We start from the raw sequence: 25,147 nt of genomic DNA, 5'->3' as shown, positions 1-25,147 counted from the left end.
TCAAATTGCTGAAAAAGGTAATGCTGGTTCTGATAGAAAGGTGTCAGAATGCATAGTGCATTGCAGGTTGTTGCGTATGGGGCTGCATAGCCGCAGACCAGTCAGGGAGCCCATGCTGACCCCTCTGCACTGCCGAAAATGTCAACAATGGGCAGGACTGGCGGCAGTGCCCCCACCCTCACTACCAACCCAGTCAAATGGTCTGTATTTCCACAAAAGATATCCCCCTCCGACTCCCAAGTAAAAATCTTAGCCCAAGGTATAATGGCCCATTCAAGATTCTCAGGCAAATCAATCTCGTCACATACCACCTATTTTCAACTATAGCCAACTGTTTCTCCCCCTTGTTCCACTAATCCCTGCTCAAACCGGCTCATAATACACAGGACACCAGTCTCACAAGCTCAGAACCCCCCTCCACCACTGGAGATTGATGGCTCACTCGCCTACCTTGTTAAGGAAATCCTGAACTCAAGGAAGAGTGTAAGGTTTACAGAACAGATGAATGGTCATGGGTTGGTCAGGGGTCACTGACCATATCTATATCTTTTCTGTAAGAGAGCTAACAAGCATACACTTATCAGAAGTAAAACTAAGGCTAATGACAAAGGAAGAATTACTAGGAATTACTAAGAATTACTATGACCATGAGTGTGTGAGCCTGGCAAGATATGTCTATGGATGCACTTTGGAAAAAAGGTAAGCCAGTTGTGGCAGTGTGATCCTTTGGGCAATGTCATGCTGGAAAACTTTGGGTTAATAATGATGTTGAATTAATAATGATGAATTGGGTTAATAATGATGAATGAATGATGAATGAATTAATAATGTTACTTTGACATATACTACCTTCCTAAACATTATTGCAGACCTTAAAGCAATGGTATTCCCTAATATAAGTGACCACTATCAACAGGATAATGCACCCTCCCACACTGCAAAAAACCTTAAATGATCCTGTTCTAATGTCTTGGTGTCCAGCACACCTTCAAATGGTTTTCTGAAGGCCATGCCTTTATGTGTCACAGCTGTTTTGGTAGCACAATTGGGACCTACAAAATATTAGGCAGGTGAATTTAATATTATGGCTAATCAGAGAGATACTTTGCTCCACTGCTTAAGGGGAAAAATAGAGCAAACAATTTTGTTGATGACCTCTTTCTTGGCAATTAATTAAAATTTCTGAAAATTACTATTAATATTATTTACTTAAGATAAAAAAAATTCTTAATGAAAACCAGAAAACCAGAGGGATTTTGGCAAGTTAAAATTTCATTTGATTTTTTGTTATTTATCTAGTTGTTGTTTTTTTTGTTTTTTTAAACAATAATGGAAAACCAGAGACACTGATGAAAAATGAGTGGAACTGGGAGTCATAAAGACCTTTACTATTCCATTAAAATGCAATGAATGTTCAGACTATTTTAATAAACATTATACCATTACACATTTTCTGCCAAAGCAATACTTAAAAACAAGCAACAGCAAGAGAGCAATTATTGTAAGCAAAACGAAAAAGAGGAAATGAGGGTTTACACAGAGAATGAATAAGAAAACAAAAACATAAAAGATGAGCAACTCCAGTGTGGGCTTTATGGAGGGCAAGGACGGTACCATGATAAATATTATGTAGATGAGCCAGTATGATGCTGTATAAACAATACAGACAAGCAATACATACAAACAAGAATACAATACATACAAACAAGACTAAACAGCAGATTTAAAACCTATGTATGGCATGCTTTTAAGATCTGTAGGCTATATAATAAATAGAAAATAATAAATGTAATCACACAGTGATTTCAGCTTCATTTATACCATCTAGTGTTTGGAAACTGGCAACTTCTGCAAATTTCAGCTTGTTTTTTTATTGTATTATTAAAAAGCATAACATGGTCTTACCAGGAAAAAAAACTATAGAAAAAACATAAATATATAAAGACAGTAAACAGCAGAATGGCTAGAATCCATGCTTTAATAAAAAGCTTAATATGGGATAAACTTACTGTTTAAAAATATTGTGACTTCATGCTAACTTTAGCCACTGTGTTGAGCTTTCTTATTATATACAGAAAGTATAAATGCAGGTCTCTAATTAAATGACTAATGCACAATAAAAGTACATTATCTGCATTTGTTTGAAGCTTAATACAGTTAGGATGCTGGAAGTGAGCTGTTTAAGAAACTTAGAGTCACCTGCAAAGAGCATCGCTAGTGCTTTTGCCTTCTTGAGTATAAAAAAAAGTTTGACCTTATTTTAGCATACCACAGAGATAAAAGGCAAAATTTCTTTACTGAACTTGAAACAGCAAAGATCCCACACACACACCCTCAAATACACAGACATGCCCATCTTCTCTTCCATGATCCTATTTTCTTGACTGCATTCACCACTAGACCAGCCAGTAGCTTTTCTTACTTCCAGGATTTATTCATCTCTGCACACAATGCTGAAAGTGCAAAAAAAGAATGCAAATAAAATCACAGGCATAAAATTACTAAGTTTACAAGTTTACCTCTGTCCTTGTCGGTGAACTTAGAAGAGCAAAGATTGGACATCTCAGCTTCTTTCAGAAGGTTGTTTTTTAAATCTAAGGAGAAAGAGAGTTCTGCCCAGCTCAGGCCAGTTAATTAATTTCAGTAATAGGGAGGGTTGAATTAGATAAACTCACCCAGTTTTGTCTCTTCTTGATTGCATGTCTTCACTTCGGGGATTTCACTGCCAAAGTCCTTGCTTGTATGCACTACAAAATCACTTCATGTACAAAAAAAGTATGCAACCTTGAATAAAAATTTTATTGATTGATCAATCATTTTGACCAATCTCTGGGTGGTGTGCTAATAGCTTTGGATACTCACGTGTATGACACAAAAGTTGGCTGTACTTTTTTTGCTGCACCTGGATCATATTTCATAGTTGATGCCAGACATAGACATAAAAAATGTTAATTTAACGATTAAAAAAATAAGAAAAAATGAACATGCCAAATATAGCTGCTGACCTTGCACCTTCCGTCGGTGGACAATGGCAAGAACAGTGAGGGCCAGCAGGAGAAGTGTGGCCAGGATGTAGCCCAGCTCCTGAAAACAGTGACTCTGATGCCCTGGCAAGATGAAATTGATGACATGAGGCTGCGCATCCACTGCCATTGTTACTGTAAAGAAAGAACCTCCTGTTAAATTACTATAATCTGTTAGCTACTATATTACGCTGATGTCTATTCATTTTTTATAATAGCATTGCTACACTTAAAGTAGATCCAGCTGTGCATTTTCTAATGCATTAATGTTTCTATTGAGCTCATACACAGGGATTTGGCACATCTTCTATAACATATAATGGGAAAAGGGAAATAGTAAACATATTTCTCATTTTCAAAAGAACTGTTGTTTGATGTTGCTAGCTGCTACAACATAAGTGATAACAGGACAGGAACTAACCTGTCTCATGGACATTCCAAAACATTACATGTCCGCATCTTGAAATGCATTGAGCTTCATATTATTATCACGATCATTAACCACAAGAGGGCACTGTGTTCTCATAAAGTCTCTTTTCTGGAGCAATGTACTGTAAGAATACAGCAAAAACAGAACTCTAAACAAGTTAAACAAACTAGTCAACAAATGTAAATGACTTGTCCAATCATCCCAGTCTGTGCTTAGTCTAGATTTGTTTAATCCAATTACCACAGTCCTAAACAAAAAATAAAAGCTACAAGCCTGGAGTAAATTATGCTATGAATTATTCTGAGCAATGTTCTGGGCAGAATCTCAAATTTCATTAATTTTTGCATCAAATGTTCACATTTTTAGCAGTTTAAGAATGAAGAACATTCAGAATCAGAGCAAATATTTAGAATTAAAGTGGAAAAAACTCCACATGAAAAAAAAGGTAAAGATGTAGTGTGTGTTTTTTTTCCCTGTGCTCAATTCTTTTCATATATGATCTAGGAGTCTTAAATCATAATAATACTGTCTACTGTTTTGTGACTTTTATGTTTGAGTAAAATGTAAATATGAACTTTTAAGGACAAACAAACAGGAAGAGCGAGATGAAATACATAAAAGAGATTAAATGTATGTGACACACAGTCAAAATAACAGGCATACCACTTGCCTGGGATTTTGAAAGGATTTTATATCCACAATATTTTCAAAATTGCACCACCCTTGCAGGAGACTTGAATAGTCTTATTACCACAAAACACACAAAGAAGCGACAACATGCCTTTAAAATAAGATGTCAAATCTATGCAGATATCTTGCAAATAAAAACAAATATATAGAAACACTTCTTAACTGCTACTATATTCTCATTGTGAAAATGTACACCAGGGTGGGGGAGGTGGTTGGTAGACTTCAGTTTTCAACACACTGTAAAAGAGGTTGCTGTAGGACCATTATCTTTACTCAGCCACAACTTCTGCCTTCCCACAGCACAAAGGCCAGCTGTGAAGGTGATCTAACACTGACATCTTCCCTAATGGCCAGGTAAAACTGAGCAAATTTCATATTTTTTGGGTGTCATGAATAATCCTGCTCCTTCAGAACTTTCATTGTTTTTAAATAAATCATTCTCTATTTAAACAAGTAAAGAGTTCTTCATTAAAATCAGAGCCAATTGAGCTCTAGAACTGATTTGGCTCTTCTCTAGACAAAGTTGTACACAATGAGTAATGCAGAATGTCCTGGAAAGTCCTGATTTTATTGCCAAGTACTCATGAAGCAGTGGAAAACAGAAACCTCTCCATGTAAGGATAAAGATATTTATACAGACAATTTCATTCCCCTTTGGAACTGACTTAAATCCAAGACAACCACTGCTAAAATGATCAGGATTCCAGCTGCAAATGAGACAAACATCCCTGATGATAAATAAAAAGTAGCCCATGCAAACTTCAAAAATTGAAGGAAATAAGAAGGAGAGTAAATAAATAAATAAAGGACAAAGCATTAAAACAATAAAGAAAGCATGTGTAAGGGAAGAAAAGAAAATACTCAAATTCAAACAAAGAGCAGACAGAAACAAAATACAATAAAATACATTTGCTTGCTTTAGCACATCAGCTTAGACATTTCAGCTGGAAAATTAAATTATTATTTTAATGAAATAAATAAAAAATATATAAAAATAATAAAAAATTCCTTAAAATGTCTGGACTTTCCAAGACTAACAAATGTCCCAAATAGCGTTATTATGTATTAGTAATGTGTTTAGTAGTTTTTCTCTTTACTCCCCTTCTTAAGAGATGTGCTGTTATTCCACTTGATTCCACTTTTTTTTTTTTTTGCAGAGCCTTGTCCAGGACCCTCAGACATGTCTCAACCACAAAAATCTGAGAGAACTGGGGCAGATGAAAGGAACATAAAAATAGGAGCGGAACATGGAAGCATGCAAGGCTTATTATACTTAGCTAATTATTGTTTAATGGCAAGTATGACTCAGGACTGAAAGCATATATGCAGGCTAGATTCAAGGCTGACTGTGCCTATTCATCTGGTCTCTCTTATAACATAAAATATCCAATATACTGTATAAAAACCAATTTATTAAATTTCATTATTCCCTACTTGAAAGAAATCTAACATGGAATCAGACAGAAAAAATGGAGGGCAAGAGAAATGAAAAACAGTGAGAAACAGCAACAGCTGCTGGGTAAGTAAACTGAGGTCAGCACATACTTAAATTACTGACCATAATAATAAAACATGTCAAACAGCAAACACTGGGATCCCAGGCAAAAACTCCTATTAGCTCGATACACACTTGCTAACAATGCTAACTGTAAACTACAAGAGACATACAGTTCACCAGCAAAACACTTTCCACTGTTCTATACATTATCTCCTCATTAGACACTTCAATCTGTATCGGGGAAATTAATCAGTAAGAATCACTATAGATATTTATTTTATACAGATATTGCGAAGAAACTAGATTAACCAATTAAATAATGTGTTTGTAATTTGACCAGACATAATTAGGAGTAGTGTAGCACCAAATTCTGTCAACTATCTATACCATTGATAATTGATAAAAATCTGTACTTATCTAGATTTTTTGTTTGTATGTTTGTTTATTTGTTTTGTTTTTTGTTTTATAATCTGAATCTTTTATTCTAGTGCTTATTTGGGCAAACCAGGCAAACCATGCAGAGGAGGAGAAAAAAGTACTATTTGCATTTGGCTGCAGTGTGTGGTTTGTGAATTTTCACCAGCCACTTTATTAGGACTCATGTAGATACAAAGATAATTGTATTTGAGATTGAAACACAAATATAAAAAACTAGATCACATCTAAAAAATAGATTTCTCTCTCTCTCTCTCAATTTAAAGTTAAGGCTCAGGGTTGTTCAGCACAAATGCATGGCTCAAGTTGTGGTATTCAAGGTTCATGTTTGGCTCCTTATCAAGGCCCTTAATCTTCTCTGTTCCAGGGGTGCTGCATCATGGCTGACCCTGTGAACACACCCCCAACTTCCAAAGCTGGGATATGTGATGAAAGAATTTCACTATGCTGTAATGTGTATGTGATTCTTTTAGATCTATTATACAACATAGAACATGCTCCTTTTTGAGCCCACCCATAAGTTTAAGTGATCACAAACAAATGCATCAAGTTGGCAACCCACTCACATCACCTTATTGTTGTATTGCAGCTTCTTTCAGTTGGTTGTTTTAGAGGTTTTTTTTACCTTTAGTCTTTTCTTCAGAAGGTGAAATTCATGCTCAATTAGTTATGTACTAGTAACTGACTTGGCCAATCTTTTATCCCTGGATGAATTCTTTTGTTGTGTTCAGAGTGTGTTTAGGGAGCACTGTCTGGCTGCATGTTGGCATTCCTTCCTATTAAATTGGATGAATTTGTATGCAAATTGGCAGACAGAATATTTCTGTAGACTTATGAATTCAGTCTGCTGCTAACATCAGCAATTACATCAGAAATAAATATTAGTTTTCTATTACTTTGATAGAGGTTAATCTTGGTATATTCTATTGCCTATGCCCAATGTTTGTGCAGTAGCTTTGAGTTCTCAGTAGATTTTCTTAGCTTCAAAGTGGCATGCTTTTCTATCACATACAGTTCAGTGGTCTTCATGTTGGTTTATCCTTTTTTAATTTACATTAATATTTTGCATTTACATTTATTTTTTTATTTTTTAAAAATTGTATCCATTATCACCAAAAGCTGCACCAGGATACATATGTAACCCGATCTTCTGAGAAGGGAATGAGATGCTGTGTCATGGCTGATGCTAGGGGGACTCGTCTTTGAGCACACCAGCAAGACCATAAAATGGCATTTATGTCACATTAATCCAGCTTCTACTTGTCTGAAGGCAGTGCGAGTGGACGCCTGAAGAGTGGCCAGTGACACAGCTCATTCTCTTCTCATGGAACTGGGTTACATACAGGGAACTCGACGCTGCATCATGACACTAATACCAATGCCACCACATGCCAAGAGGTGTCTGTCCTGGGGGTCGTGAAAGGGCATGAACGAGCCAGGAGCAGAGCACCATTAGCCTTATAAGACCCAGGACCCAGGGGTGGGGTCCAGATCCAGGTTCTAGAACCTGATAAGGGTGTGTGGACCACAAATATCCTGGAGGGGAACGCCCCTATCCAGAGTGCTGGACAAAGCTATACACATAGTGGAGTGAGCCGTAATCCCTAAAGCAGAAAACAGCCAAGCGAGAGCTGAGCTAACGGAGAGGAAAAGTTCCGCAGTGCATGCAGCCGGCTCCCTTGTGATCCACATATGCATCTACCACACATGCATCTACCAAACAAACAATGCAGAAAAAGTGTGAGTTGTTCCCCTTAATGTAAGGGGGCATAGATGCACACACTTTCTGAACTTGTTTGCCATCTTTTCTAATCTTTTTTAATCATCTTTTTCGCCAGTCTATATATGCTCTTTTATGGTTTAGCTGGCATGCTCTGCTTTGCCACATGACTTACCTGAGTTGATAAATCAGTGTGATTTCACACAGAGCATCAGACACAACTTCTACCAACAGTTAAATATTCATAACAAAGAAAATACAACTTGGAAAATGAAATGAGTATGTCTGAGATTTTTTTGTAACACACTGTTTCTCAGACATATCATTGACATTTTGGCATTACTATATGGACACTTGAAAACTGATGTACATGGAGAACTTAAGGAAAACGATATCTATACACATCTTAAATTAGGTACACCTTTAAGTTAGAAAGGTTAATGCACTCCATTAGTAGTCAAAGATATCACGATAAATGTGTAAAGGCTGACATATTTTGTTTATGATGTTTCATAAGCTGCTATCTATATGTTCTACAAAGATGTGCTGCTAGAAACAATTATCTGTTAATCTCCTTTCCTGGAAAATATGTGATACAAATTCTTATTCATTTGAGTACACAAACAAACAAACAAGCAAACAAAAACACACACACAGACACACATAGAATAAAATTGCAAACAGTAATTTTTCTGTTAAACCATTCTTACTGGGGTTTTCAATGGGTAGCCCATGTGGGGCATCTGTGGGCTCCTGCTGAACAGGTGGACTGACAGTGAGCTGGAAGATGCGTCTCTCATGCAAGCCACAGTAGTGATGATGCAGGTGGCAGGAGTACAGACCTTGATCTGCAGGCTGTAGGTCTGAGATGATGAGTGAGAAGTTACCATAGGAAAACGCAGAAGCTGAGATATTCATCTTCTGCTGGATGAAACGTCGCCCATAGTGGCGTTGTTTTCCTGAGGCATACAGGTCAATGAGGCGATCAGCTTGGTCATGATGAACCCCTGGTGCTTGGTGGTCCCAGTGAACAACCTGCTGCTCCTCCTCATTTTTGCTGTCCATCCAAATTGACCGGCGGTTCACGCAAGGCAGCACCACTGTCCTTCCCACTAACACCACATACACAGCCTTCTGGCCATCCCAGAATCGTCGCTCCTTGCGGGCTGTATTAAAAGATTTGCACCAGTTAGTCCAGCTTCCTGACAAAAATAATATCCAGAAAGGATGCCAGATCAACTGAATACACAATGGACTCAAATGTTCTATTCAAATAATAGTTTTTAGAGAGGAAAAAGTTAAAAAAAGTTCTTCTGAGTTAAATTATTATTATTATTATTATTATTATTATTATTATTATTATTATTATTATTATTATTATTATTATTATTATGACACATGTGGCAGGGCATCCAGGTGATCACTAACTACAGGACTGCTTCACCTGCCTGTGACAGTGATGCCTTCCAGATGTGCTGAATGACTTCTACGCTCGTTTTGAGGGGCAAAACAATGGTAGGCGAGGAAGACCAGCATATATATATATATATATATATATATATATATATATATATATATATATATATATATATATATATATATATGCTGCTATATTTATATTTATTTCTATTTTGCACAACCTCAACTGCTGCTATATTGTATTTTTGCACAATACATGTTGTCAGGCCCCAAAGTTCATCATCTCATTTTATTACATTTCATTTACATTTCATTGCACATTCTGTTTCTTTTTTTCGGCGCTAAGTGTCCTGTGTTTTTGTGTTGTCTTTTTTGTATTTATTATTTTTGCACTGTCTTCTTGTTACACTTTACACTTTATGTGGCACACTTTACACTTTATGTGGCTTGGACGAACTTTCGGTCCTAGCTTTGTGTTGTTCTTGTGTTTGATCTTTATGCTGTATGTTTATGTAGCACCAGGTCCTGGAGAAACGTTGTCTCATTTCACTATGTACTGCGTCAGCTATATGTGGTTGAAATGATAATAAAGCATCTTGAAAAAAGGTAAATCAGGCATCAGTGTTGCCAAGAGGAAAGTTGTGAGATCAACCATCGAGTTAAAAAAGATTAATTCATTTTACATTATTTCCTATGGGGAAAAAGTATTTGGTTTTCAAACAAATCAGTATTCGACCAGACTTTTGGAACGAATTAAGGTCGAACACCGAGGTACCACTGTATATAAATGCATAAATAAGGAAAGCAACCTGATTTGGTGATATTGAGCTTCACTTTGATTGACTCAAAGAGATGGCAGTAATGATGGTGGAAGTTGCAAGAGTAGATGCCTCTGTCACCAACCGTCACATCTGCAATAAAGACCACAGTGCATCTACTCAGTCACAAACCCAAAACAAAAGGGATTTTTTGTGCTCCAGCTCAGAGAATAATGCTCACAATAAATAATACTCACTCTTTATAATGAGTGAAAAGTTTCCATCCTTAAATGCAGTCATAGGCATGCTGATGCGTCCCTGATTATGGGTGTTATAAACACGCTGATCCCCAGCTGAGAACATGTCCAAGACACGCTCCATGGCATAATTTGGGGTACTCCGGAGCAGATCCCAGTGCACCACACGTAGACGGTCCTTCAGTTGGTCTTGGGTCCATACCATTCGCTGGCTATGGCACTGTAACACTGCTTTAGACCCCTGGGAGGCGCTGATATTGTACATGACCATGACCACATTACCACCATCACTCTGACCTTGAACTGAGGGAAAATCATTTCAGCATATATAGATTTAGTATATACAAAAGTCTACACACCCCTGTTTTGATGCGTTTTATTTTTTGCTGTGCCAAAATAAGATTAATCTTATGAGATCTTATTCCACCTGTAATATGACATATCAACAAGTTCAACAAAAAATGGGAAAAAATGGTAGCAAGTGTGTGCACACCCTTTTCACAAACAAAATATTAATTCTCAAATTTTAAAAATATTTTGAAATACAAGTAATAAGAATCAAATCAAAATATTATCAAAACAGATTACCTCTGATTCATGGTCATTTTGCTTTCATTTGTTTCTTTGAAACTGGCTAAAAAAATCAGACAGTTCCACATAAACCTGAATATAATATGTGACTGGAGGACTTACCAGTGGTAAAGAGCGATGACACAGCAACTGTGTAAACAATGAAGATTCACAGAAGTAAACAAAGAGGATTCACACAAATACACAAACCAATGGTCACGAGTTATGCCACATGCATTAGACTGGGCCCCAAGTGCTTCCTGAAAGCCAATATGTTCCCAGTCATCTCTTGTTTGTTATGCTGGCTGCTAGTTAAGCAATTACTTTGGAACATCTGCAGAGCGCTAATAGCATTTGCCAATCAAGTGTAGATGTAACATTCAATCGTGCCAATTCTCTATTAAGCTACATAAACATTTTCCATGAAAAGTACAAAAATATATGAGACATCTGTTATAAAATACTAATAGTACAATAGAACTGGTTGCCATGGAAACCATAGGCCTAGGAAGTGTGGCAGTATTTATAGTTCCTATTGTGCTTTATGATAGTTATCTACAGGAAGTCTGACTTCAAATTTTCAGGAGAAGCCAGTCTGGAAGCAGAATCCACTTGGCCATTCATCAGGTACCATGAGCATGGCCTCCCAAGATGGTTACTGACACCTGACCTCAACAAGCCTGTCTCAGCCTTATCAACTAACCCTGGCAAGCCTGTCACCAACTAATTGCCTGCATCTTACCAAGATGCCCTTGGTCTGCTTAATAGTTCCACAGGAAGAAGTCAACATGGCAGACAATGCCTGCTTAGGACCTTGAGTTTTGCATGGACATTTTGCCCAGAGGGGCAGTACAAGTATTTGTACTGTTTGTGATTTCCCCCTTGCTGCATGCAGAACTCAGTGGCTGTAAACAGTCTGTAGTGTTACAGCATGTATTTCCAGGTTTGCATTTACAGCATTTTACAGATGCTCTTATCCAGAGAGATATACAAAAGTGCTTTCAAGTCTCTGTCAATTAATACATCAATGCTGGTTTGCTAGATCACAGACTAAGCATACCATAAAACTCTGATAAGATTGCAAATAGACAAAAATTAAATAAAAATAAAAACAAGTGTTAATTTAGGTATTTAAGGAAGAGGTAGGTCAAATTGTGAGTTGAGTATCATCTGAATAGCAGTGGTAGGAGAACCCATGTGAGGATATGACTTCACCAAGAGAGTGACTACAGAGGAAGAAAAAAAGACGACCGAGTACTGAGCCTTGTGGGACACCAGTGCAGAGTCTGTGTGGAGCAAATGTGAGTACTTTCCATTTTACCATATATAGGCAACCATCCAAGCAGGAAGCAAACCATTAAGATGCTGTTCCATGAATTCCAAGACTCTTGAGGTTGGGCAAGTGAGTCTTGTGGTTCAGTGTTTAAACACTGATGAAAGGTCGAGGAACATGAGGACGGATAACAGTTTGGCTGATTTAGCAGCATGTAGTGTCTGTGACAGACGAAAGGGCAATCTCTGTGGAATGTGTTGCTCTGAAACCAGCCTGGTTGGGATCTTGGAGTTTGTTCTGTGGGAGATAGAGAGATAGTTGAAAACAGTGCGTTCAAGTGAGAAGTGATACCAGTTTGTAGTTGCAGATGTCTGATGGATCCAGAGCAGGGTTTTTCAGGAGGGGATTAAGACTTGCTCTCTTGAGGGTATTTGGTACATGAACAGATTTTATGGAAACATTGAAGAGTCTAGTGATGAAGGGCAGGAGGTCTTGAGCGATGGTCTGGAGTACTGTGGAAAAGATAGGATCCAGGGGGCAGGTGGTATGATTGCAGGACAGGATGATATGTAGAATCTCTTTTGTTGTTGTGGTTGAAAAATGTTACAGTGAAGGAGAAGAGGAATCCTGGTTGTGCAATGGAAGGGTAGTCAGGGTAGAAGTCTGGCAGATGTTCTTAATCTATTTGTTGTAAAACAGTAAAGTAAAGTAAAGTCTCCACTAGTCAGGGAGGATGAACAGGTGAAGAGAAGTGAACAGAAGTTGTTGTGGATATGTCACATGTTTGTGTTTTGTTTACATGGCCATGTATGTTGTTGTTTGATTCATGTCTTATCTCCACCTATGTTTCCCCTTGATTATTTCATGTATTTAAACCCTTGTGTTTCTGTGATTGGCACATGACTTTGCCAAGTGATTTCCTGCTGTGTTGCTACCTCCTGGTTTTACTCTTGTTCTGGTTTCTGGTTTTCTTTGTTTTGGATTGTCCTGTTATTGTTGTTTGCTTATTGCCTAACCCCTTCTTTCCTGTTCTGATTGAATTATGTTGGGATTTTTCTGCCTGCTCTTCCAATAAAATATCCTTTTCTTCAACTCTATTTGTCTCAACACACAATACATGACACGCATCACACATCTCTAATTACTGTGGTCTCAGTCAAACTTACACAAAATATACCTATAACTACAAATATATGACATTATTATTAGTTAATAGTTTTATAATTTATAATATAATTTATAGCATGTATAGCAGCAGTTGGTGGCAGTTTGAAATGTGTGCAAAAACAGCAACAGCAGCAACTGAGTAAACAACATGTAAACAGTTCTAATATACATGGAATTATAGACATGTATGAATAATGAATTTAATTGAATTGAGTATGTGTTTGAGTTTCGGGTTTGGAACAGATCAGTTTACACAGTTGAATGAGTGAGTGAGTGAGTGATGTGGGTGTGTGTGTGTGTGTGTTCAGTACAGTTCAGTTCTGGGTATTATTAAGGAGTCTGATGGCATAAGGGAAGAGGGCCCAAATGCTTCAGTACCTCTTTCCAGATGGCAGGAGGGTGAAAAGAGTGTCACTATCTGCTGTAGGGTCTTGAGATCTGAGGTGCAATTCCCAAACCAGGCAGTGATGCAGCTGCTCAGGATGCTCTCAATTGTTTCTCTGTAGAACATGGTCGGGATGGAGTAAGGGGGATGGGCTTTCCTCAGCCTTCGTAGGAAGTAGAGACATTGCTGAAAGCCATCTTACTGATGGAGCTGGTGTTGAGTGACAAGCTGAAGTTCTCCGCCAGATGAACAAAAAGGAATTTGGTGCTCTTGACAATCTCCACAGAGGATCCGTTGATGTACAGTGAAGAATGGCCACTACAACCATGGTCAACAACCATCTCTTTAGTTTTGTCAATGTTCAGAGACAGGTTGCTGCCTCTACACCAGGCTGCTAGTTGTTGCAACTCATCTCAATATGCTGACTCATCGTTCTTGCTGAGGAGACCCACCACGGTCGTGTGAACTTGATGATATGGTTTGAGCCATGAGTCAGCAGTGTCGTCAGTAAACAGTGGGTTGAGCACACACCCCTGAGGGGCCCCAGTGTTTAGTGTGGTGGTGCTGGAGATGCTGTTCCCCATCCAGGCTCACTGAGGTCTCCCAGTCAAGAAGTCCAGGATCCAGTTGCAGAGGGAGGTGTTCAGGCCCAACAGGCTCAGCTTGTCAATTAAGTGCTGAGGGATGATTGTATTGAATGCTGAACTGAAGTCTATGAACAGCATTCGTATATATGTATATGTATATATTGTCCAGGGGGGTGAGGGCCAGATGGAGGGTTGTGGAGATTGCATCGTCTGTGGAGTGTTTTGGACGATACACATGGGACGATGTTCAGATTGAGGCAGGATACTGTAGACTTCTTCGGCATGGGGACGATGGTCATTGTTGTAGGAACAGCAGCCCTACTCAGGCAAGTAAAGACATCCACAAGCTGTTCTGCATATTCCCTTAGCGCTCTGCCAGGAATGTTGTCTGGTCCAGCAAACGTCCGTGGGTTAACTCTGCATAGAGTTCCCTTTACATCAGACGTGGATAGACAGAGCATCTGGTCATTGAAAGGAGGGATGGTCTTTCTTTCCGCTATGTTGTTCCACACCTCAAACTGAGCGTAAAAGCTGTTTAGTGCGTCCGGGAGGGAGGCACCACGGTAACAGGCAGGTGATGTCCTGTCACATGCGCTGGGTGTCTCCGCTGTCCTGGAAGTGGCCGTGGATTCTCTGGGCATGTGCATGCTTCGCTGGTCTCTCTGATGGCTCAGGACAGTTTGGGCCTTGCTGTTCTTAATGCCATCTTGTCTATAGACTTCAGTAGCGCACATACTTTTGTGGTCATCCACAGCTTCTGGTTGGAGCATGTGGTGATGGTCTTGGAAACAGTCACGTCATTACTGCACTTGCCAATTTAGCCTCTGATTCAGTGTACTCCTCCAAGTTGATTGGGTCACCATTCATTGCAGCCTCCCTGAATTGTGCAGTTTGTATGCTGGAATTAGCATAACAGAGATGTTGTCTGAGTAGCTGAGGTCGGGGCGAAGCTCCGCACAGTAGGCACCGGGGATGTTAGTACAATCAAGATCCACTGTGTTTAGCCCTCTTGTTGCATAGTCCACATGTTGATGGAATTTAGGGAGCACTGATTTGAGATTTGCATGGTTGAAGTCTCCAGCGATAATAAACAGGGTAAGCATTCTGCAGATCTCTAATAGCCCCATAGCGTTCACTTAGTGCCTCCTTAGCATTAGCGCTGGGGGGAGTGTACACTCCGATAATGAAAACAGTAGTGAATTCCCGAAGTAAATAACTTCACTACAGTCATGAACTCTACTAACGCTAACGATGAACAGTAACTAGATGAACAGTACTAACGATGAACAGTAACTAGAAGCAGAGTCAGATGTAGTCCAGTTTATTGTCTAGTGAGGAAACATTTGATAGAATAATGGATGGGAGAGCCAGCTGGCTAGGGTTTGTTTTTAGCCTAGTATGGACACCTGCCTGCTTGCTGCACTTCTACTTTCAATGGGCAGCTCCAACGTCCCCTCTCCCAGGCACCGGGATCAGGCAATGCAGAGGACTGGAGGCCTGGTCTTCGCAGCAAGCCAAGGTTGTGAGGCTTCTTAAGCACATCATCATGCAGGTTGGTTGTTGCATGATTTCTGAACTGTAACATTGTCTGGCAGTGGTTCACATGAACATCGGTGTCTCTGGTGTCCATGTATTTTGAGAAGTCTGTGTTAATCATGCAAATAGCAATATTTTGGATCCAGAGTGGCAGCTGCATGCTTCTGCCGCTCTGCAATCTTGGAGGTATGTCAGCCAGCTGGTGGACTGGATCCTCTAAATTGCCCCTAAATGTGAATAAATCTGTGAATGACTGGTGTCTCATCTAAGGTGCACCATTTTCCCATGATAGGATATGGCTCCACTACAACCCTGACTGGTATCTCATGATCACACCTAGAAACACTATTTGTATATTTAAATGTTGCATTCATAAAACAATTAAAGCTTCTGTACACATTTTTGGTGTTTGTTATTGGAAAGAATCCTAATGCATAATTCACAGTACAATACCATTACAATGATATACAACAGGGGTGTCCAATCTTATCCGCAAAGGCGTGTGGGTGCAGGTTTTCATTCCAACTGAGCAGAAGCCACACCTGAGTCTACTGAAAGCCAAGATCTACTGATTAGCCAGTTGGAATCAGGTGTAGCTTCTGCTTGGTTGGAATGAAAACCTGCACCCACACCGGCCCTTTCTGGATAAGATTGGACACCCCTGATATACAACCACTCTAATCTTTAAAATATGACTAATCACTAACACACACAGTCATATGATTATATGCTGCAATCCAAAAGAGGATTGGAAGAATATTTTATGATAAAACTGTCACAAAGTTTTAATGTAGTAATGATTGAACAGTCAAAGCAACAGGTGATTAAATGGGTTGGAAAAAAAGACATTTGTCATGAAGGTAGTCATTACAAAAGTCTCTTTTTAATTGTCCAACCCACACAACCCACAATGTCTCATTACAATCTTATTAGGACATTATACTAAAACAAATATATACACAAACAGGAAAAAAGCCATAAACTGTAGTGACACAGATATACTGTATATTACACACAAGCATAATACACCAACCCATTTTGATAATACAAATTCTGAGTTGAACAGTTGAACTGAGTTGACTGACACAAAATATGCATTTAGAAGTATACATTTAACACCTACCAAAAAGTTCCACTCAGTAAGTGTTGAATTTAACAAGCTAGACAACTTCTTCATCTACTATTGATGCTGCACATAAATGATAGAAAGAAAGAGAAGGGGGTGGTGGTAGTTAAACTATTAACATAATAACATAAATCAAATTACCTTAACTGATCTAGTAGACTGATATGCTTTACAATCATAAGTGTTACTGGGTGAAAATCTGCACTTGAATAACAGAATACAAAGAGAAACAAAGAATATAATGTCAGAATATAAAATGTGATTGGAGGACTCACCAGTCGCAATGAGAGACGCAACTGTAACAGAAGTAAACAAAAAGCATTGCACATATCACACATATACACAACCCAGAGATCATGAGTTATGTCACATGTATTAAACTTGGCCTCCTTCTATCCTCCTCTAGTCTATCAGAGAGTTAAGATAGGTGAGAGCCAATATCTTCCCAGCCATCTCTTGTTTGTTGCTGGCTGCTGGTTAACCAGTTACTTTGGAAAAATCTTCAGAGGGCCAAAAGCATTTGCCAAGCTGGCACTGATGTGGCATTCAATCATGTCAATTCTCTATTAGGCTACATAACATTTTCCCTAAAAAGTAGAAAAACTGGGTTTGACACTGGTTTACATCTTTCTGTAGAGTCAAGTCAGTTAATTTTCCTGATGCTCTACAGGTACATGTTTCTCATGTGAAGGGATTATTGCATGGTAAATGCATAACATTCATGGGGAAAAAAACATCACTTTTCCTTTGCATAGTCATGGATTGCCAGGGATTTTAAGAGCCTGTCAAACCCCAAGCCAGAGAGCGAGAGAGAGAGAGAGAGAGAGAGACAGAGAGAGAGGTACAGAATGTCCAGTCAGAAATAACACACACACACATACTGTGTTGCACAATTTAACTTCTGTGAGAAATTCACACTTTTCCACCTCTCTGTTTCCACATCTGTTTGTCTTCTCTCCTTTACCCTTCTCTCTGTTTGTCTTCTCTCCTTTACCCTTCTCAGTGCAAACTTTAATAGTGGCAGACTGGTATAAGAAAATCACCAAGTGATAAAATTTTAATTTATTATATTGTAGTACAGTGAAATTATTTCCTTTGCCTTTCTAGCTTATTAGGAAGTTGGAGTCAGAGTGCAGTAACAGCCTTGATACAGCACCCCTGGATCAAAGAGAGTTATGGGTGGGCATTCTGGTCATTAAATGACCCCACTTTAGAGTATATGCTATATCTGCTTTCTTTTTTCTAGAGAAAGTGCACAAAACAGTGACTGCTTCACGTTTCACTTTGTCCATAAATTTGGATAGCGTGGTCAAAACAAAAGAAAGAAACATTTCTTTTATACAAAAATGATGAAATGGGCATTGATCCCTTACACACCAGGTGGTTGCGATTTTGGCTTTGATTATAGATAAATAATATAAAAAGACTTATAATGAGAAGTTTTAAAAGACACCTCACATAATCTAATCCAACCATTGCTGAACACTCCCTTTTCTTCTTTTAACCTTTTTAAAAAGTTATAAATGAATAAGAAGTAATCTCTGTCCATTTAACAGTTAAAAGCTAAGCTACACTTGGTAAATATAAAGCCAGTTTGGGCTGTTTTGAAATAATTAACTTATTTATATACAACATACTGTTATACAAATTATACAAATACTGTTATACAAATTATACTGTTATACAACATACCATTATACATCATACTGACCAAAATCTCACTTGAAGTCAATTATGCTACTCAAAATTTACTAGAACATTTAGAATATGAAAATGTCATGTAACTGATTTTTAGTGAATTGTTTCATCAAAAAAATTAAAAATTCTTGTTTTCATATAATAGAACATAATCATCCTACTGAATGGGGTTAAGCAAGCATCTCTTTCTGAAAGCATGGTTAATCTAGCTGACCGTATATTGTAAAGTCACGGCTTATTAGATACTTAGCGGTAATAGCGCTGAAAGTGGAAAGCGAACGTCCGCAAGTTCATACACCACAGAACAATAAGTTAATACAAAACGATTATTTTTAATAAATATATAAATAGTATAAATAGCATGTATGAGAATAAAGGCTTAAGGTTTTAATAATCCATTAAAATCAACCAATTTTACTGTGACATTTTTAAATAATTCCTCTTCAATCTCACCAAATCTGTCAATATAATTGTGCCAGTAATTACTTTTTAATCCATTATAAAATAAAACTTTTAAAATGTTAGAAGATAAAACCAACTAAAATAACTTTAGAGGGAGCTACTCTATGCTGACAATAACGATCAATAAATTTTACTGTGTAATTTTTTAATGATTCCTTTTCAAAATCACCACTTCTTCTTCTTCTTCTTCTTCTTCTTCTTCTTCTTCTTCTTCTTCTTTCGGCTTTTTCCTTCAGGGGTTGCCACAGTGAATCATCTCTCTCCACCTATCCCTATCTTCTGCATCCTCAACACTTGCACCCACTAGCTGAACATCTTAATCCTCATCTGGCCTCCCTAACTTTGTCCCCCAAAACGTCCAACATGAGCTGTCCCTCTGATGTTTCTAATCCTGTACAACCTTGTCACTCCCGAAGAGAACCTCAACATCTTCAACTCTGCTACCTCCAGCTCTGACTCTGTCTTGTACACCTTCACCTTGATTCTCGCTGATATTTTCCTCACACAGAACTCCCGACACCTTTCTCCACCCATTCCAAACCTGCCTGCACTTGCTTCTTTAGATTCAAGAAGATGCTTTATTGTCATTTCAACCACATATAGCTGACGCAGTACATAGTGAAATGAAACAACGTTTCTCCAGGACCTGGTGCTACATAAACATACTACAAGAAGTTCAACACAAAAACAACACCACAGAGCTAGGACAGAAGTTTGTCTTAGCCACGTAAAGTGCACAGTGTGCAGCTAGGTGCAAACAGGGCATAGACAAGACAGTGCAAAAGACAATAAATACAAGAAAGACAACACAAAAGAACACAGGACACTTAGAACCGAAAAGAAAGAAAAGTGTGTGTGTATCTGTGTGTGAGAAAGACAGAGAGTAGATATACAGTTCAGTCCTGAGTGAGAGTGTGTGTGTGTGTGTGTGTGTGTGTGAGAGAGTGTAGAACAGTTCAGTCCAGGAAAGAAACTGTTACACAGTCTGGTTGTGAGGGCCCGAATGCTCTGGTACCTCTTTCCAGATGGCAGGAGGGTGAAGAGTGTGTGTGAGGGGTGTGTGGGGTCAGCCACAATGCTACCTCTTTCCCACACTTTTTATTACTCTGGACTGTTGACCCCAAGTACTTAAACTCCTGTACCTTCTTCACCTCTTCAACCTGTAGTCTTACTGTTCCCATTCACACACATGTACTCAGTCTTACTACGACTGACTTTCATTCCTCTTCTCTCCAGCTCAAACTTCCACCTTTCCAGGTTTTCCTCAACCTGCTTCCTGCTCTCACTACAGATCACAATGTCATGTACAAACATTATTGTCCAAGGAGACTCCTGTCTGACCTTCTCTGAAAACTGGTCCATCACCACAGCAAACAGGAAGGGGCTCAGAGCCGATCCCTGATGCAGTCCCACCTCCACTTTGAACTCCTCTGTCTGACCTACAGCACACCTCACCCAGGTCCTGCTCCTCTCATACATGTCCTGCACCACTCTGACATACTTCTCTGCTACTCCTGACTTCCGCATACAGTACCACAGCTCTTCTCTTGGCACCCTGTCATACGCCTTCCCCAAGTCTACAAACACACAGTGCAACTCTCTCTGACCATCCCTATAGTTCTCCATCAAATTTCTCAGAGCACAAATTGCATCTGTTGTGCTCTTTCTAGGCAAAAATGCATCTGTTCTGCTCTTTCTGGGCTTTTCAAAATCACCATATCTGTCAATACATTTGTACCAGGAAGCACTATTTAAAACATCATAAAATGAAGATTTTGAAATGTTAGTTGATCAAACCAACTGTGAAATTTTTAATAACTGCTTTTTAAATTCACTGCATCTGTAAATATAATTGTTCCAGGAGGCATTTTTTAGTCCATGATAAAATGTATATTTCAAATTGTTAGTTGATCAACCCAACTCAGATCACTTCAGGATGACCTACTCTATGCTTAAAATAAAGATCACAAAATTCTACTGTGGAATTATGAAGTAATTTTTCTATATATGTCAACATAATTCAGCCAGAAGCCGAATATTGAAGTTATTCCATTTAAAAATCATTGCATTAATTATATAAATAAATCAAAATAATTTAGCCAGTGGGAAATTTTTAATCCATTATAAAATTGAAAATTCACATTTCTCATTGATCAAACTAAATCACATCACTTTTGTTTGACCTACTCTATGCTCACAATAAAGATTAATCAAGCATTTTATAATGGATCGAAATAAATTAGTATATTTATAATTTTATAATGAATCACAGACAATTTGAATTTCAATTTGAACTTTGAATGAAAATGACCTAAAAGCTCCACAGTAAAACTGATTCATCTTTTCTTTTTTGCATAGAGTTTGAAGTCATTTGAGCCAGATTAATCAACATTTTAAAATGGAGATTCCTACTTGTCCCAGAGTAATCAACTGCAAATTTGAATTCGAGAAACTTCAGTGGGTTCTTCCTCAGAAGCTGGTGGTCAGTCTTATACTGAAGCTATGCATTGATGATTGCCAGATCATAAAAGTGAAAAATTACATGCACTGTCCATTTCCAAGTTGCGAGTGCCCATCCTATTGAAACGTAGCATCCTTTTCACCATGTCCAAACCACCCAGGCTGCTGATGTACTCAGCAATTGCCAATAGTCTTGACACTTGGACATACCTTTTGTCTTTCTTAGACCATCCACTGCTGGCTCAAAGCCATAGACAGAGAATGCCATTATCACTGGGTTGCTGTCAAACCACTTAATGACAGCGAGTTTAGGAGAACTTCATCTGACCACCATCTCAAATGCCCCTACTCCTTTCATTTTAATGGTATGATCCCCTATAGTGTTGCACTCCTTTGGAATTCTGTTCTTCATGAGAGTTCCAGTTCCTGCCAGCCCGTTCACCATCAAAGCATCCAGGAGGTCAACAGTTGTAAAGAACCTGTCAAAGAACAGGTGGGTTCCTTTGGGAATGAATTTGGCCACATGAGGGACAGCTTGTTCTCCACTGCCCTGTCCTGTTGTGATTCTGAACGTGGCTGCCTTGGTAGACCACAAAATCTAAGACCATATCATTTGGTGTGGCCAAGACAAACACCTTCAATCCAGTCGGATATGGTTTTCTCTGGTACATACTGGAGAATTCAGCAGCAACTGGTTCTGCTTACTCTGCAGCAACTGGTTCTGCTTTTTATAATAGATTAAAAACTGCTTCCGGACTGAATTATAGTTACAGATAGAGACTTTAAAGAGGAATATCGTAATTTTACAGTAAACGAATATATGTTTATTCTGGTTTACTACAATTTTCTTATTCTTAATGTTATTCTTCCACATGCTTCAAATGTAAGGGTTATCAAAACGTTTAGCCATTATACTCTGTGAATCTTATACTGGGAACTGTTGTGTATTCGTTTTGTTACGCTTTAAAAAAATCATTCTGTAGTAAACTCTGGTGCTGAGGAGAATTAGCTCGCGAACGCTCGCTTTCCATTCAGTGTTCTAAACGCATCTTACCTAAAAACCGCACCTCTACAATAGAATTGCTGCGAATTTAACCTTGCTTTCGGAAAGAGCGGCTATCTTAACCGCAGTTACTAACTGGGAGACTTTTACACCTAATGAAATTTGCAGACAGTGCCCTACGTAACGTAGCCTCTCAAAAGAGCGCATTTAAGCATTTCAGGCATAATTTTTAAATGACAATAAAAACTTTTTTTTTTTTGAAAGAATGATTTTTATATAAATGGTATTTGTTTATGACGATAGATCTTAAAGATCTACACGGCATCATGCAGTTATCACATATTGTTAATCTATCATCCAAATAAGGCAGACGCTCACACTGAAGCAACAGAAACAGTAGAGTAGAGTACAGACCTGCGTTCTTCATTATTCGTATCGCCTTTATAATTATCCAGCATAGAAGTGGATTATTCTCGGTCTTTTGATAACAAAATTAGCACGAGATTATGTTCGTAACACCGTATAGGATCCGAGTCCGAACCCAGATTACACCCATGTGGCCCCGCCCAACCCGCGCCCGCTGGCAGTTCAAAGCTCAGCTGTAGCCAAAAAATACACCCATCAGCAAATTTCCGGAAGGTGGGATGGTAATTAACATTCATGACGGGAAACACTACCCAAATAAGACGTGTCCGTCTCGGTCCGTGACGGTTCGCGACTGTTGTCAAAAGACATCCTGACAACGTACATAAAACAGTGGCTGTTTCAAATCTCACTTTGTCCACAAATTTGGATCTCTATTTCACTGAGGCCTAATCAATACATGAAAAAAATAAACATTTCCTTTAATCAAAAATGAAGAAATGGACATTTTGCCTCAATCATAGATAAAAAATACATAGCTAGGCTTGTTCTGAGACCATGTGCTATGCTGCAAGAAATAAGAGCAGCACCATCCGGCCATAACAGGCTGCTTTATGGTGATCCTATGAATCAACCAGGCATTCATTTTAAAATCTGACATAGCTTCAGTGCTAACTATGACTGAAACTAACATTTAGCTAGTATAAGATAATCAAAAACATAACATTTACTTAGTTGAACTTACCTTAGGTGTGCTACCTAACTAGCTTCATAAGTTTGCACTTTTGCCTTGCTGCAACACAGTCCTGGTAGCACATAATATTTAGTGCAAGCAGAGAGGATCTGGCATAGACATGAGTCACTGCCTGATCTGTTGCTACATGATCTGAGTAGTGTATCGCATTTTTCTCATCAATTCAAAGGTGCTTGATTGTCATGAAAGTTTCAAGAACGACTGTCAGACTTTTAAATATCTACTTCCAAGAAGGATCAAAATAAGACGTCCAGATACTGAACCTCATTTGCACATCATGCAGACATAGAGATATAGTCTTGGACTTACTCATGCAATATAGATTTAATCTACATGTCTGGCAGATGTCTCATTTTTTCTGGGGGGCCTTTTGTTTTTGTTGAGCTCACCAGTGCTTCCTTCATTATAAGAATGTACCAGATTGATTATTTGGCCACTCCTAAATTTTCTCTCTGATCTCTTTGATAGGTCTGTTCTACTTTTTATCAGTTAAATGATGGCCTTCACTTGCTTTAACACCTCTTTTGGTCACATGTACATCTGCTCATGAAAGATACACTATATTGCCAAAAGTATTCGCTCACCTGCCTTGACTCGCATATGAACTTAAGTGACATCCCATTCCTAATCCATAGGGTTCAATATGACGTCGGTCCACCCTTTGCAGCTATAACAGCTTCAACTCTTCTGGGAAGGCTGTCCACAAGGTTTAGGAGTGTGTTTATGGGAATTTTTGACCATTCTTCCAGAAGCGCATTTGTGAGGTCACACACTGATGTTGGACGAGAAGGCCTGGCTCTCAGTCTCCACTCTAATTCATCCCAAAGGTGTTCTATCGGGTTGAGGTCAGGACTCTGTGCAGGCCAGTCAAGTTCCTCCACACCAGACTCAGTCATCCATGTCTTTATGGACCTTGCTTTGTGCACTGGTGTACAGTCATGTTGGAAGAGGAAGGGGCCAGCTCCAAACTGTTCCCACAAAGTTGGGAGCATGGAATTGTCCAAAATGTCTTGGTATGCTGAAGCATTCAGTGTTCCTTTCACTGGAACTAAGGGGCCAAGCCCAGCTCCTGAAAAACAACCCCACACCATAATCCCCCCTCCACCAAACTTTACACTTGGCACAATGCAGTCAGACAAGTACCGTTCTCCTGGCAACCACCAAACCCAGACTCGTCCATCAGATTGCCAGATGGAGAAGCGCAATTCGTCACTCCAGAGAACACATCTCCACTGCTCTAGAGTCCAGTGGCGGCGTGCTTTACACCACTGCATCCGACGCTTTGCATTGCACTTGGTGATGTATGGCTTGGATGCAGCTGCTCGGCCATGGAAACCCATTCCATGAAGCTCTCTGCGCACTGTTCTTGAGCTAATCTGAAGGCCACATGAAGTTTGGAGGTCTGTAGCGACTGACTCTGCAGAAAGTTGGCGACCTCTTCGCACTATGCGCCTCAGCATCCGCTGACCCCGCTCCGTCAGTTTACGTGGCCTACCACTTCGTGGCTGAGTTGCTGTCGTTCCCAAACACTTC

At 39.0% G+C, this 25,147-nt stretch overlaps 1 protein-coding gene across 10 annotated transcripts; it reads right to left on the bottom strand.

The window, feature by feature from the left end:
- Nucleotides 1-1,372: 1,372 nt before the first annotated feature.
- Nucleotides 1,373-23,704, bottom strand: mxra8a (matrix-remodelling associated 8a). Of its 10 annotated transcripts, none has more exons than XM_058373449.1 (11): nt 22,912-23,066; nt 17,150-17,170; nt 10,924-10,950; nt 10,231-10,533; nt 10,025-10,126; nt 8,507-8,962; nt 3,006-3,158; nt 2,863-2,902; nt 2,676-2,758; nt 2,520-2,594; nt 1,373-2,453 (listed from the first exon to the last, which is right to left on the bottom strand). In XM_058373449.1, exons 1-11 carry the CDS (start codon nt 22,922-22,924, stop codon nt 2,419-2,421), a joined length of 1,308 nt encoding a protein of 435 aa, XP_058229432.1. In that variant the 5' UTR covers nt 22,925-23,066; the 3' UTR covers nt 1,373-2,418. The 10 variants fall into 10 exon arrangements, with proteins under 10 accessions (XP_058229432.1, XP_058229439.1, XP_058229438.1 ...); XM_058373456.1 differs by adding an exon at nt 16,872-16,937 and having other exon boundaries at nt 1,373-2,594; nt 22,912-23,049; XM_058373455.1 differs by lacking the exon at nt 22,912-23,066 and adding an exon at nt 23,606-23,704 and having other exon boundaries at nt 1,373-2,594.
- Between the last annotated feature and the right edge of the window lie 1,443 nt (nt 23,705-25,147).

Source organism: Hemibagrus wyckioides, linkage group LG21 (assembly GCF_019097595.1).
Source record: "Hemibagrus wyckioides isolate EC202008001 linkage group LG21, SWU_Hwy_1.0, whole genome shotgun sequence".
NCBI classification, from domain to species: domain Eukaryota; kingdom Metazoa; phylum Chordata; class Actinopteri; order Siluriformes; family Bagridae; genus Hemibagrus; species Hemibagrus wyckioides.
This window is presented reverse-complemented; position numbering and strand designations above follow the sequence as displayed.

Coding starts and splice junctions, on each gene's coding strand:
- mxra8a (XM_058373449.1), bottom strand. Junction 10,534..10,923: donor GTCATCGCTCTTTACCACTG/GTAAGTCCTCCA, acceptor ATTTTCCCTCAG/TTCAAGGTCAGAGTGATGGT. Junction 2,454..2,519: donor GTTCACCGACAAGGACAGAG/GTAAACTTGTAA, acceptor TTGCACTTTCAG/CATTGTGTGCAGAGATGAAT.